This window comes from Mangifera indica, chromosome 18 (assembly GCF_011075055.1).
Source record: "Mangifera indica cultivar Alphonso chromosome 18, CATAS_Mindica_2.1, whole genome shotgun sequence".
NCBI lineage: Eukaryota > Viridiplantae > Streptophyta > Magnoliopsida > Sapindales > Anacardiaceae > Mangifera > Mangifera indica.
The window spans coordinates 5,661,013-5,677,667 of NC_058154.1; the positions used below are offsets into that span (position 1 = coordinate 5,661,013).

Genomic DNA, 16,655 nt, shown 5'->3' on the forward strand with positions numbered 1-16,655 from the left:
TTTTGGTTTAATAAAATTGGGTAATTGAATAGTCCAATGTCAGTTTACAGATTAACTTAAGTGATCAATAAAGATAAACCCAATATATTTGAAGGTTATGATCTAGGTTGACAGCATAAGTGTAGGCCTTGAGGTTTATTAGACCTTGATGGGGGGTTAATTAACCTACTATAAATTGGTTAGGTCTTTTCTCCAAAATTTAATGCAGTATAGTTTACCCACACAAAGTTGTCATTTAGAGAAATTTTTGGAGTAAAAGATCAAGTTACATCAAAAGGTGATCTCAGTAAGTAATTTCAGGCAATTTTCAAAGGTTTTTCGGATTCAATTAATATGGTGATCTAGGTATTTCTAAAACTCTAATGTTTAATTTAGTATTTTATAATGCATGTGTTGATCCTGTGAATTATAACTGCATGATTTTATGTTTGTTCATACATAATAAATCTTACATGTGGTATCAGGCCGGTACACATCTTGTTATAAAATCTGGATTTTTTTTTGGAATTGAAATCAAGATTAAAAATTCTAAAATTGGGGTTTGATAAAATTCAATTAGGATTTATTTTTGGTTTTGTTTTTAAAATTAGGAATTCAAAATTAATTTATCAATGATTGAGGTTACTGTTATAAATTTTGTGATTTTGGTGATATAAAATAGGTTTTAAATCTATATTATACAAAATTTGAATCGAAAATAGTTTTCAAGATGAAATTTCAAATGAAAAATTGCCTCTCAAGGCAATCTTCTTATGGCAAAATTAGTGGTTAAGGCCAACACCGATGTGAAACATTCGGTCATGTCCATTCCCTATTGGTTGGAACTACCACATATGACCAAATTAGGTAAAAACCAGGTTGTCAGAACCTTTTTTTCTCTTCTTCTTTTGTATTTTCTCAATATGATTTCTAGGTGAAGACATCGATCTAGATGAAATTGGCATGCTTCTTATATTTATCGTCTACCAGAATCAGTAATCATAAGAGGAATCGATGTTGGAGCAATTGAACTGGTATTAGGGTTTCCTTGGTATTGAGGGCTGAAACTAGGTTAGGAAAACTTGGTAACCTGACCTTGGGTAAGAATTGGATAGTTTCAACCCAATCAAAGTCAAACTAAGTCATAGAGATCTGGTCAATAGTCAACATGGGTATGCTTTGACTTATGTACTTAACCCATTTCAGTTATTTAACTTGACCTAGAGCATGAGTTTCATACGTGATAGATGAAGCATGGTGCATGGAACACATATGCACAAAGAATCGTTTAAGTCAAGTGCACAGACACATGTGAAAGCGTGTGATAAAGACCTTGAAGCTTATGAAGACATGCACAAGTTACCCAAAGCACATGAAGGTATGTGTGTTGATTCTAGAAGTGCATGCATCATTATGGAAGCACATGAATCATTGTGGAAGCATGGGTGAGTACATTACAACCTTTGAAGCCACATGTGGCAATTTTGGATAGGGATGAGACATTTAAATGTGCTTTAGAAGTGTGTTTGGTGCATGATATCATTTATTTAGTGCTTTGGCAATCCTTGGAGGCAAATATAGGCTTATAATGGGTGTAAGTAACATATAGGGTCTTCCAAAAGTATGTTAATGCATGTAAATAGTGTGTGATCCGTTCTTAATTGTGTGTATGTGTGCATTAAGAATCTCTAGACACATCAATGTATTAGAGTAAGTAATAAGGTTTTAAAGTTTTCCTGGGGCATATAAGTGCATATTAAGGTTCTATAAGGTGCATGTGAGGGCATTAAGGTGGTTTAGACACATTAGAGTGCATTAAGAGTCTAAGATAATGCATTAAGCATGTTGAGGGCATGTGGCAATGTGTGCATAATAACAAGTGAAAGGCAAGCATTAACCCATGAAATGCATTAAGAACTTATGGTAGCATGTGAATAGCTTGTGGTGGCATATAAATAAATATTAGACACCTTGTAAGTCTCCATTTGAAGGTGAATTAAATTTTAGGTTGAGTATTGTGGCATAAAGTACTTCTCATAGTTAGGATTATTGTTCATTGGGTTAGATGCAATAGTTTTAAGAAAAGATAATCAGAGACAGTAAGGTATTGTATCTTATTTAGGGCAATAATATTTAGTATCATTGGAATATTTTGTGAGTATTAATGATATTAATTACTAAAGTGGTACATTATTGAGGCTTACAGAATTTTCTCTTTAGTAATGATACATTCTTCAATTTTTAAAGCATTAGGTCAATTTTACTAGTTATGAAGAACTCAATGCACCCAAAGGTGGTTGGGCTTCTTTAATTGACATGTGTTTTCATATTAAATAGAGGAGGAACAGTGGCCTAGAAAGTTTTGTCTATCCAAAGGTGTTATTTCTTTCAAAAACTATATGTTCTAAAGGTCCTTATATAAGACATAACCTTGTGTTTAGGATCCTAATAACATGTCATTTTTTTTTGTCCAAAGGTGATTTAATGATGATGCACTAAGAATCCCTATAAGGTGTAGCTTATATAGTTTTAAAGTTACCTTAATTATTACCTAATACAAATTTGTTGCAATACTTAATTAAGATTATCAGAGATAATTAAGTGTTGTATCTCATGAAATCTTAATTTTGGTAATATTTTTTTAGTCATAGTAGAAGTTATTGTAAGTTGTTAAAATCCTAATAACGATGCATTCATTGAAGCTTGCAAAATTTCTATACTCAGTGAAAGAGACATTCTTCGATTAACACATACGATTTCTTACTCAAAGGTGGTTATTATGTTAAAATTGATGGTTGCATAAGGTGTTTGTGGAATTATATTGGTTGTGAAAAAATTCAATTCACCCAAAGGTGGTTGTGATTTTTCAATTGACATATGTTTTTTCTATTGATGTGAAAGGGAGTAATAACCTAGGGGGTTTGTTTGCTCAATGATAATAGACCTTCCAATAGTTATTTGTTCTTCTTATTTGTAACTTTATACTCGAGGGCTCTAATTGCATGTTGTATTCTCTGTCCAAAAGTGATTATATGATAATGCGCTTGGAACACTCATAGATAATAACCTATGAGGTTTTTAGCTATTTATTGCCAATAATATTGTTTATTGCATCCCATCTCTAATAGACTTCATTGTTGTGAACAATAATAATAAAACCACAATTGAGGTCCTGATTGACTCTAACTTTAAAGAGTTAGAGATAAAATTTGAATTTATACTACTAATTGAGGACATATCTTTTGCCTAGTGAGTTGATGAACCATCCAAGCTCAAAATGAAAGCCCGATTGAATAAAAGGATTTGTATATTGAGTGGAAGAAATCCATCAAGTCAAGGTTGCTTGTCATAAAGAATCTCTTATTGATTACCTTATTGAATGTTTACCTTAATCCATAAGACTTAAGAAAGTTGTCACCAAGATTAGCCAAACTTTTGAAAATAATACTAGAATTACTGGTTTAATTAATTATAGGACTTGGATAAGGTATGATAGCCTTGAAGGAGTCAAAGATTGATGAGTATATGTTAAAGTTATAAAGGTACCATAAGATCTTCCTTTGACTTCAGTCAAATCAAGACTAGTAATGGTTTAGAAAAAGATATAAAGTGTTATTAATCTGATTTCTAAATGTTCTTGAATAAGAGAAGCATAAAGTGAAGAAGTTTTAATGGTAGGTTTGGTTGTTCAAATGATGCCCAATTATAAAAGAAGAACAACAATAATAAGTACTAGTCTTATTACCCAAATAAGAATTAAATTTCCAAATGTAAAATTGATCAATGAATAAAGACTAAGTAAGTGGAAGCCCACATTTAAGAATGGAAATAGTGTGGATATTAAGGTTAGCAACATGGGTATAGTTGATATTTTGCCGAAGTTTCAAGATTTTGGGACTCCTAAATGGCATAGCTACAAAACTCAGTCATAGCCTAAATGTTATGATTAGAAGTAATTGCAACTAAACATCCATGAGATAAAAAAATCAAAATGACACAATATGTTCTCAATGAATTTTTAGTGAATCAATGTTAAAGATATATTTTGAGTTTTGAGTTTTAACCTACACTAAAGTTTTGGTTAAGTTGGGGATAGTCCACCTAAGTAAATATTTATGACCTTATTAAAAAGAGACTAGATCCAAGATAAATTCATTGTTACGTCATTGACTATATAAAGTATTCTAAAAGGATATAGTATGTATTACCCCAATTAAACTACCAAAGTGATTGACATCCAATTCTTGAAATGTCCACAAGGTTAGATAATGCCATGACTAAAATAACAATAGGAGTCAATAAGGTTTACAAAGACCTATGAAATCTGAGATTACCTTAGAGGATATTACTACTAAAGAACTAATAGCTAATCTCATAGTAGATGAGCCAAATACGATTGATATAGTAGTGATAACCTTGATATAAAAGTCTACTATAAAAAGATAATTTGCTATCATTAAGAATTTTTATGTGTATCTTAATAAACGAGATTATGTTATTGAAAACTTATTTTGATTAAGAGTTATAAAAGATGAATGTCAAACTTGTCTTTTTGAATGAAAGCCTTAGTGAGGGAGTTTATATGGTGTAGTCAAGTTTATCAAAAGCATAACAAATGACTATCTATGATTGAAATAGACTTCTTGACAATGGTGTTTTAATTTTAATAAAGTGCAAGTCTCATGACCTCATAAAGAATAAATTGAACAAATATAGGAATATAAAGATCAATGGGAGTAAATTTGTCTTTATGGTATGGTTCAATATGTTGATAGTGGTGATATGAATTTGTTCCATAAGATTAAGTCAATTTTATCCAAGTCTTATGATGTGAGGGATCTTGAAGATACATAATTTGTTCTTGGTATTAAGATCCACTGTGAAAGGACTCATGGACTTAGTGGCTTATTTCAAATGTATACTTAAAGTGTGTGCTTGAAATACTCAACATGAATAATTGTAGGGCAAGCAATGTTCCTGTTGTGAAATGAGATAAGGTTGACATTAAACATTGAGTAAAAAATGAGGTTAAAAGGGAATTCATGTGAAATGTCTTCTATGATGGTGATATTTAAAGTTTGATAAATGCACAAGTAACTTTTGTATTTAAAGTTCTCAATTTATACCTCTCAAGTCCAAGTTTTGATTATTGGGTTGTGGTTTAAAAGACAATGAGATGTTTGCAAAAGATCAAGATTTTGGTGGCTGTAAAGATAAGCTAAAGTTCATTTTTGGATATAGTATTATACTCATTGAATGGGTTACATTTGGAAAAATACTAAGTAATGGTTAGTCGCAACATTAACCATAGACATTCAATTTGTAGCTCACCATGGGGAACTTCTCAAGCATGTAGTTAATGGATTATTTGGTTGAGCTATTTGGCGTAGATTTTATATACCATGATAGTAGTGCAATTAGGTAAAAAACCATTGGTAGATTAAGGCATACAAGAAAAAATATATTATAGTCAAGAACCTCACAAAGAAAGGGGATATTAGAGTAAAGTTAAAAAATACAGAGTTGATAAAGGTTGAACCTTTAACCAAATGAATAAGACTTGCAACCCATAAAGTTATATTAAAACATGGAGATGTTTAAGGTCTTTTAATATTTAGGGTTAGTGGGAGTTTTTATTATTACTGTTTTTATTGATATATTTATTTATTGATCATGATCATATTGACATACTTGTTTTTCTATGAATGTATGTGCATATATATTATTAAGATACAACATGTGTCTCAAGATAAGGTTTCTCTTGAGTATAACAGTTGTATGTGTATGTTTCATGAGTTTCGAGCAAGGTTGAAATATATAGGCTTCATTGGAAGCAAAGGGATATCTTTTTTTTTTTTAGAAACATAAGGTTAAAGATAAATCATAAAAATGACTAACAGAGACATAGCACATATTTATAATCGCCTTGTTAGGTGTTATTTTTGCTATACTCCTAGATTTGATCCATGTGATTTGATTATTAGTAATTGTGATCAAGAACAATCTTATGTTAATAGAGGATATAAGTAATGTTTTGGTTCGTTATTGATAGTTATATTAACTGGATTGTTTATTTTTTTAAATAGTGGTCATTTAGAGTAAAAAAATATTTTCTTTTTCTTAAAATAAAATAAAATAATTAATGTTATCAAAGTGGGTGAATGTTAGAAATTTTCTAATTTAGGTTAACATTATTTTATGGTTTTAATTTAATAAAACTGCGTAATTGAATAACCTAATGTCAGTTTATAGATGAGTTTAAATAATTAATAAAGATAAACTTAATACACTTGAATGTTACGATCTGGGTGAATAGCATTAGTGTGAGTCTTGAGGTTTATTGGACCTTGATGAGGGGTCAATTAACTTTCTATAAATTGACTAGGTGTTTACTCTAAAATCTAATTCAGTATAGTTTATTCATACAAAGTTGTCATTCAAAAAGATTTCTAGAGTAAAAAACTAAGTTGCGTCGAGAAGTGATATTAGTAAGTAATTTCAGGTAATTTTCAAAAGTTTTTTGGATTCAATTAGTATGACGATCCATATATTTCTAAAAGCCTATGTTTAATTCAACATTTTATAATGTATGTGTTGATCCTGTAAATTATACCTGCATAATTTTATGTTTATTCGTATATAATAAATCTTACATCTCTATGTTCACTCTTCCCTCTTTCTAAGGTCACTGCACTTCGTTTTGTTTCTTAATTTAATTATTATTAACCTTTAATCAGCGGTACATATGGAATATATGGTTCATTAATATTTAAGTTAATTTATATTTTATGCGTATCAACGTTGCTGCGAATATAACAGGAGACCAAATCTCTTCATTAGAAATATATTATATTACATAGGAAAGGTATAATTGAATAAATTAATACAAATTAATCTTTATTTTTATTATTGTTGCTATGCTATTGCATATTTTTTATATTTATTTTATTTAGTCTGTTGATCTCCTGGATGTCTAAAGCAGTTCCAACACATTAATTAGGATAGTGATTGTAATTAAACCTATGAGATGCTTGTCTTAATTAAGGGAAATTAAATAAAATGGCCCATCCAATCCTAAACTAAAATGTCCTATTTTTCATTTCATAAGCAAAAACGCCCTCTTTTCAAAGTCTTAAACAAAAAAGCCTAAAAAATTTTTAAAATGCTAAAATTACCTTTTACCACTTCTATATAAACTTTCATTCTCATATCTTTCTCACATCATTCAACCTGTCACTTTCACTTTCATTTTTATTCAATATTTAATATAGTGGGTTTATTTGGAAGGAAGAAAATTTGTATTTTTAAATTCAAATCGAAAAAATTTAATTAATGAGAACAAGATATTTATATGAATCTTAACCCAAAACTTAATTTTATTTATTAAATCAAGTTCGTATATTATATAAAGGAGGCATTTAAATATTTGATAATACATTAAGGGTTAAATAAAATGTTAGAAAACTATGAGGGGTATTTTAATATTAAAAAATGTATGTAGGGTTTGAATAAAATGTTAGAAAAATATGAGGGGTATTTTAATATTAAACAATGTATGTAGGATTTAAATAAAATGTTAAAAAAATATAGGGACATTTTGAGACAAGTAACATATGAGGGTGTTAAATGAAATGTTAGATAAATATAAGGGTTTAAAAAATGTTAGATAAATATAAGGGTTTAAAAATTGTTAGAAAATTATGGGGGGTGTTTTGATATTGAAAAATGTATAAAGGTTTTAAATGAAATGTTAAGAATATATAGAGATATTTTGATAAAATATAAAGGTATTTCGATACAAGTAATACATGAGGGTGTTAAATAAAATGTTAGATAAATATAAGGGTATTTTAAAATTAGACAAAGTATGAGGGTGCTAAAAAATATGCCTAAAATGAGGGGGCATTTCGATATTATAAGAATATCAAGTTTGTAGATGTTATGAAAATATCGAGTGCATTTTGATATTGTATAATATATTAAGGGTAAACTGAAATATAAGAAAAATATAAAGGGCATTTGTTTATTAACTGATGTATGCAAAAATACATTTTGGTTTCAGATAATGTATGGGGTGTTTAAAAAATATTGTAAAATTAGAAGTGGCATATTGATATTTGACCATATATGAGGGGGTTAAATGAAATTATAGAAAAATATAATGGTCATTTTGATATTGGTAAATGTTTATTGTGGATTTTTTTTAGGTCAAAGGACTATTTCCCACCAAAACTATGCTGAATTTTCAAAGTTCCCCCCATTAACTATGAAAATACCGTTTACCCACCCATGAGTAATTAAAATTAACAGTAGTGAGGGTAAAATCATTATTTTATATTTAATATTAAAAATAAACTTAAATATGATTTCATCCCCCCCCTAAATTTAAAAAACTAACTTTTCTCCCCTAAGCCAAGTTTGAAAAGATCACATTTCCCCACTAGGGTTTAGTTTCCAAACCCCTTCACTTTCTTCGGCACCATCACCGACCGTCTCTCCTTCGCAACGATTTCTCTTCCACCGACGACGCTCCTCTTTCACTCAATACTAACTTTTATGATAAATGATTAATTTTTTATCAAAACTTTCTATTGTAAGATTGATAATTGAAATGGTTGGTTATGTTGTTGTTCGTTTCCATGGAGAATGAATCCAACGTGACCAGAACACAATGAAATATGTTGGAGATTTTAAAAAATTGGTTAAAATTCCATCTAAAATAACATTTGAGAGATTTATCTAACTTTTGAGTGAAAATGTGTTATCATTCGATTTGAAACTACGTCCAACTATGTATGAAACCAAAAGGTGTCAAACTCAACGCCTTTGTAAAAATAAAAAATGATGAAGATGTGAAGGGCCTTGTAGACATGTTGCAATACTTTCAGGAATGTATTCTAGTATTTGTTACATGTATCGCAATCCAAGGACAAGAAGAAAAAGAAATAGCTAGCAAGGATGAAAGTTAAGTGAAAAAGGAATCTGATGGGGAAGACTTGATTGATTTCCACAATGATGCATTTTATATTATTGTAGAATAGGTTCATGGAGACAAAGATAGAGTTTCAGATTGTGGTGACTTTGATGGGAATGAGATGATTGATGTTCCTCTTGATTAGCTAGACTTTGTGGATATGTCACATGTTAACTGTGATGTGGATATGTCACATGTTAACTGTGATATAAATAGTCTCTAACCTAAAGATCTTATTGCGGTAATTACTTTGGACCATTTTTTGATAATATCCTTACTAATCCATTTAAGTGGCTACCTGAGTTTCCTCTATAGCCTTTAACAACATCAAGTGGTGCAAGACTGATATGAGAGGGCAATGTTGTAAAACTTGGTAACATTTTTAATGATAAAAAACACTCGAAAGATGTTGTGAATCAATTTACCTTGGAAAAAGGATTTTAGTACAGAGTGCTGAAATTAGAAACGTTAAAATGGAAGATTAAGTGCTATGATGAGAAATGCGAATCGTTTTTATCAAGAAGAAGAATAAAACCCAGTCAAGTATTCTGAATCCATAAAATGAATCTTACGCACACATGTTTAGTAGATCAGATAAAGCCACATCACAAACAAACTGGGTTTTGAGCTTTAGGTCAATTAATGAAGTCATAGTTTATGCTGATTGATTGTATTTATCGACATAAAGAGATCATTATCAACATTATTGACAAGTATAAAATTAAAATATCATATTCACAGGCTTGGTAGGCAAAAAATTAGGCATTATATTCACTAAGGCTTACCAAAAGAGTCATTCATGCTTTTACTTGATTATTACTATAATTTAGAGTGTGCTAATCCAAAAACTATGACGCATATAAAAATAGACAATATGCATCGATTTCAGTATTTTTTTTATGGAATTGGGTTGTTCCATATGTGCGTTTAAATAATATCTTCAACTAGTTATTTGTATTGATGTTGCTTTCCTTAAAGATCAATATCTGAGACATTTATTTCTCACGCTGACCCTAAATGGTAATAACCAGATCTACTCAATTACTTTCAACGTTGGAAAAAAGGAAGATCATCAAACGTGTTGTTGGTTTTTTACAAAGCTTAAAGATTGTATCAATGAAGTACCTAAGTTAGCAATAATCTCATATTGACATCACACTCTATACTCTGTAATGGCTAAAATCTTTCTAGATGTAACCATGGATGTTATTGTCATCACCTTCTTTGTAACATGCGATCAAAGTACAAGCACAACTCACAAGTAACGTGTTTATAAATTTGTGAAATTTTTATACCTTTGAAAAATTTTATAAATTTTTATAACAAAGTGCTTATATTATTTATAAACTCTCAAGTAGTGTGTTTATACTGGAAAACAGTGAAGGTATATACAGAGTCAAATTTTAAGACTATAATGAGATTTATTGATGAGATGCATCTTCAAACGGGACTTACCTACGTAAGGTGTGGTTTCATTGATAGAGCAGGACACATTTTCTAGGGCATATGTATAACATAATGATAACTAACATTGCAGAGTCATTTAATACCTTTGTTAGACATGCAAGGGGTTTGCCCATCATGGTACTCGTTGAGTTCATTTGGGGTATATTGTAGTAATGGTTTTAAGAGAGGAGAAACTATGCAAGTATGTAATTGCAATAATACTAATTATCTAATTGACCATGACTTTTACACTTATGTTTGTTTATTAATAGATGTGTCAATGCTTTTTAAAATTACAGATGAATGCCCCGACCTCGTTACACCATGGATAAAGAAGAAGTTTGGCCACCATGTGTTAAAGGTTAGGTGTTTGGAGGTTCGTCTAATTATAAATGTTTGGTATCAAGTTATAAGTAGTGTTAGATACATAGGCATTGTGGACTTTCATGAAATGGCTTGCAAGTGCATGAAGTTTCAACTTTGATGTATTCCATCTAAGCAAATTTTCCTGTTGCAAGACATATAAGGCTCAACAATGTCTATGTGTGGCTTCATCCTTTCTACACCATTGAATACTATCATGTAATAGATGTGGAAGCTGTCAATCCACTCGGGAACCAATTTGAATGGTCACTTATCACTGAAGAAAGAGTTATCCTATCCCCTGTTCTTGATCATTGTTCACCAGGTCGTCCTTCAAATAGAAATCGATGTCCTTCGTAGGGTGAGATCATTACACCTAAGGTTTGTAGTCGGTGTAATCAACCAAGACATATCTGAACACAATGCAAAAGCCTAACACTGGTTCCAAGCTCTATCCCATCAGGTTTATCTAGAGGAGATAAAGGAAAAAGATCTTTACAATCTTCTATTTAGTTTGACTAATGTATGATTTATGTATTTGTTAAAATGAGTTGTAATCAATTTACTTTTGATTAATGTTTGATTTAAGTACTTGCTTATATACGATGTAATCTATTTAGTGTGAATAATGTTATACTTATGTACTTGTTGGAATGAGTATTATTTATGTAATCCATTAAACATTATATCAATATTATTTATGTTCCAAACTTCATGTTATTTAAGTTTGGATTCATACTTTATCGGGTAAGTTGCAATAAAAATAAAAAAATGAAAAATACATGAAATCAAATGCATAACCAATAAACCATCGAAAATTAATATATACATAACTCAAAAAATTTATGAATAGCTAATGATAAATACAAATATACAACTACAATCTACTCGATGCAGTGGAAATAAAACTATGAGGCCAAACACCAACATATCAAGGTGGATAACTCGTGGGGGAAATCCAGACTTTGTGAAAATGCCAGACACTTTATGAAGGGTAATATAAAAATACTACAGTCACTAGAACCTTCATCTTGTTGGGGGACACCCTTTGCTCGATGCAATAAAGTGATCCTTTTATGGTGTATGTCTAGCGATGGCTCAAAAACTTGTCCCTACTAGTATTGTTAGGATGAATGTGGTATAGGTTCGCATCCGTTGCATGAGCCCATCTTGTCTGCCTGTGTAAGCTGTCTCGAAGTCATTTATAGTGATCGACCAATCACATAAATCCAAAACCCTGGTGACCAAATAGGCACAATTGAAGTTTATAGGGATGAAAACCTATAACCATTCATAAATTATAATAGACACACGTGTTGTAGAGAAGTAAATTATAATAGAAACGCATATATATAATATCTTATCAACCTCCCCCTATAGTTTGTAAAACAAACCGGATGTGTAATCTGCCTCTACCATTTTTGCCAATAGCTCAGGCCACTCATACTTATTTGGCAACATGGTACTCCAACTCTCATATGTCATCTTGATATATCCTATAAAAAAGATATGGGTTGTCACTTTTCTATGTGAGATGATGGTTTGCTACTTTGTCGTTACTAACATAGTAGTGCCAAAAACGAATCTACATGATAAAATGGATATAAAACATGAATTGTATTATGTTTTGATGAATATATAAAACATTTAACCAAATTCGATGGACATAGACCATTTACATCATTGGTTAGCCACTTGCGTAGCTCGACAACTATGTGCTAAAAAGCAACTTTGGACTTTGATCATATGCAATAAACATCATGGTCATTGGATGATGTAGCTCTAGTGTACCACGTGAGGAAAGATTCCTTATGTTTTGTAACAAAGGATGGTAGTCTGAATCTATTGTTTTGCCCTTGGTTTTATTAGATTTGTATACAAAGTGCAAACAAGCGGACTCTGCCAAAGGACCCTACTATGAGTAGTCCTTACCAACTAAAAAATTACTTAAATTGTTAATTTAATAATTTATCTTAATTAACAAATACGATGAAATCGGTTAATATACCTTATCCTGCTCTCTGTGTGAACTAACATCAGGTAACTTATCCCCTTAAGAACTAATATCAATGGCCCATTTGCATATGTAGGGAATCTCAACAATTAACCACAATCGTTCATCTTGAAAACAAGGAAAAACTAATTTAAATATACATAATGATATTTAACTGAATTCACCTAACTGAATAACAATAATTTATACTACTTTCACGATCGGGGAAGGTGTACATGAAGAACTCTCAATCAGTATCCCCTCATGGATAGTACTATGCATGAATATTAATAAAAAACTATTCAATGACATTTCATATAAAATATACTAACAATAATTAATTAGAAACCTCAAGCAAGGAAGGTGATGGAATCGAAGGACCAACTAATACTCCTTTATGGCGAATATCCTATACAAATATTAATAACAAATTGTTTAATGATATTTCATATAAAATAGACTAACAACAATTAATTACAAACCTTAGGTAGGGAAGGTGATGGAATTGAAAGACTAACAAGTAAGGGCTTCCTAACACCACGCGAGTACCTTGTACGAAGTTAATATACATGTTGGATAAACAGGTAAATACAATTTATAGAATGAATAAATAAAATATGGCTTTGTCATTTGATCGACTATATTTGGTCATGTATGCATTACGATGTCCTCCAAACGACTCATGTGATCCTCTAGTCAAGATATTTGCTCTTGTGATATGGACATCTAGTCCCACAAAGAAGAAATCTCGCCTAATATCATATTGTCTCAGCGAGCTAATGTAACATCTAAAGGAGACAAAATGTGTGATTAGTTAAACATCGACAGGTGTCTCAAGACTAGGGGCTTGAATTTCAACAGGTGGCATAGTCAGAGAAGCTCTATCTCCTTTCTATGAGGGTGTTAAGAAGGATGACAATGATTGGGGATCCAATATACCTATGTAGGTAACAATGTTAGCATACTATCTTGTAGCCTCCTCAATTAGTGACTGTTAGAGCAGGAAAGCAACATTATCATACTCATTCTAATATATAATTAAACATATTTGCATTGAGAAATCAATTAACTAATCAATTAACAATTACATACCTTATCACTGGTCAATATAATTCCCATATAACTTTATCTAGGAATATCTCTAGTATGCCACGTGAACATCTGAAGAGATACATCAACAACAACTAAATCCACCCAATTATACAGGGTGTCGATTATCTTGTATATCCAAACTACAATGTAAAACATTAATATTTATATTCAATCAATAATTTTTTCCCCTAATAATCAATATATATAATTAACAAATATACACTTACTTGGAATGCAAGTGGGAACCCATAGATATTATATTTATGCATGTCTGGCATTTGACCTAAGTAGATCCTATCACTTGCCTAGGAAATGGACTCATATGTCATTTCCCACACTAGAACACTCCACGGGTAAGAATTGAAACTATCCAAGTGATCAACTAACTAAAGACACACTGTAGATGCCTTCTTTCATCTATTGTTCCCTAGTAGCACCATATGAAGGCAATACAATAAGGCTATTTTAACAACGTCGATATTGTCATCCTTCCATGGCCTCACCTGGAAAACAATCATGATATTACACCTTCTGACATCCCCAAAAATAAGTATCCCAAATGTTATCTCTAGATCCTCGTAAAATATATAATGAAAAAGCAGTGATCCGATTGAATGGTAGTTTGGTCATAAGTGCAAACTTGAATGGGCTAAATCTTATGTCAACCCCATTAATCCTAAACCAAAACTCATTTCTCCTTAATCCTCAATACAACTGTCATAACATGAATGAGTGCACAAACACTCTGTTAAATCTTGTATCGGGTAATCAGAGAAAGCAAATGCCCACAGTAAGTCTTTTCAAACAATCGCAACTAAGTTTGTGTCAATGTAGATTTAATCCTCGATATTGTGGTTGTTGTACATGAAAAGTAACTTCTCCTTGAAAGTGTCATGCCTTGTCGGGGATTCTTAATTTATTATCCTTAAGTTTTCTTCTATAGGAAATATCATGCAAAAAAGAAATTATTATTATGACAAAATCGGTAAGAATTTCAAGAAAAATATACATAAAATCAGATACAAAAATAAAAAATAAACCTCAAATTCAAAAACTACAAGTAAAAAAACCTTAAAATGACAAAAACTAAAAAATCGATCTAAAATTTAAAAACTACACTTTGAAAAGCCTTAGAAAAAAATTAAAAAATTGATCTAAAATATGAAAATTATACATCAAAATACCCTAAAATGATAAACACTAAAAAATCGTATGAAATTAAAAAACTACATATTAAAAAACTTAAGAATAACAAATGTCAAAAAAATAATGTAAAATTCAAAACTACACAGAAGAAAATCATAAGAATGATAGAAATAAAAAAATAGGCTTAAAATTCAAAAATTACACGTTGAAATACAGGTGAGAGATTTAGTGACAATTCTTGTCCTTCTACATCACTTGAACTCACCACTGAAGAACAAGAGGACATGGCCAATTGTTTGATTCTTTTAGCTCAAGGTCCAAGGGATCATCATCATCAACCTGTTAAACATCATCAGTGTAAGACGTGTAACAGACGCTTTCCTTCGTTTCAGGCGTTGGGTGGACACAGAGCCAATCATAAGAAACCCAAAGACGACAATCATTGCAACCATATGAGCACTGCCCTTTCTTTGCAATTATCAAATAGGGCTTCTTTCTGTGCCAGCAATAATGCTAAAACTAATAAAGTTCATGAATGTTCGATTTGTGGCGCTGAGTTTTTGTCGGGGCAGGCCTTGGGCGGCCATATGAGACGACACAGAGCTTTTATAGGCAACAATACAATCACATCGACAGCTTTGGGTATTGGTACAACTACTGACCACCATTATTCAACTGAAGCCAAGAAAACAAGAAATTTGTTGCAATTAGACCTTAATCTTCCAGCGCCGGAAGATGATCACCGGGAATCAAAATTCAGCTTCCCTTTGAAAGAACAAGGTATAATCTTTTTAGCTTCTCCTTTAGTTAATTGCCATTACTAAACTGCAAAACAGCCTTTCTAATTTTTTTCCAAATTTGTGTTACAAAGTGAATTGTAAAATATTAACATTGTTATAAAATTGTTGATTCCTTGAATTCGGGAATTAAATTGTTTATTAGATGATTAATTAATTATGTTAAATCGAAAGAGTGAGGAACTAGTGGATCAGGTGTTGTTTGGTTTGCAAGAAAGACTCTGCGAATCATTGTCAAAATAGTTAAAAATTAAAAAGGAAAATGGATGGCAGGCAAGCAAAACCAGAAAAGAACAGAACCTAACTGCCCCTCTTTCAAGGATCCATCCGAACTTCACCCTTTACACGCACCCCACCTTTAAACCATCTGTTCCCACTCTAACTTCTCAATAAATCCAATACACGTCAATGGGCCGGTCCGAGCCCTAGGTCCACATAATAATAGGCCTTCGGGCTAGGCCGAGTCATAAATTTTTGAAAGCCCAAGACCCGATCCCATATATATAAGGCCGAGCCATTTAAACAATTTTTTTAAAATTTTAATTAAAACTTTTAAACATAAATCATTTTTCAATTGTTAAAACCGAGAACAGTATCTTGAATATTTTATTTATAATATCTCATTTGTGACAAAGAAATATCGTGGTTACATGATCAAAAATATTATAAGTTTATAACATAGTATAAATAAATTAATTTACAAACTGTATATTACAAACATAAATAAAAAATATATATCATACCATTTATCTACTAGTTCTCAACATCCAAATTTTAAATTCACTTGACATTTAATCCATATGTAATATTTAGTAATGATAAAATTGAAATGAAAATAAAATTATAAATATAAAAAATTATTATT

The 16,655-nt window shown here is 30.9% G+C and overlaps 1 protein-coding gene across 1 annotated transcript; it reads left to right on the forward strand.

Moving 5' to 3' along the window:
• The first annotated feature begins 1,233 nt into the window (after window positions 1-1,233).
• LOC123202286 (zinc finger protein ZAT5-like) lies at window positions 1,234-15,817 on the forward strand. Its single transcript, XM_044618114.1, has 2 exons — window positions 1,234-1,357; window positions 15,210-15,817. Exons 1-2 carry the CDS (start codon window positions 1,234-1,236, stop codon window positions 15,815-15,817), a joined length of 732 nt encoding a protein of 243 aa, XP_044474049.1.
• The last annotated feature ends 838 nt before the right edge of the window (window positions 15,818-16,655 follow it).

What these genes read in the sequence shown, in the direction of transcription:
- LOC123202286 (XM_044618114.1), top strand. Translation starts at nt 1,234, where the DNA reads ATGGTGCATGGAACACATATGCACAAAGAATCGTTTAAGTCAAGTGCA. An exon ending in GTTACCCAAAGCACATGAAG is followed by an intron (nt 1,358 to 15,209) that starts GTATGTGTGTTG and finishes GTTGAAATACAG; the next exon opens with GTGAGAGATTTAGTGACAAT.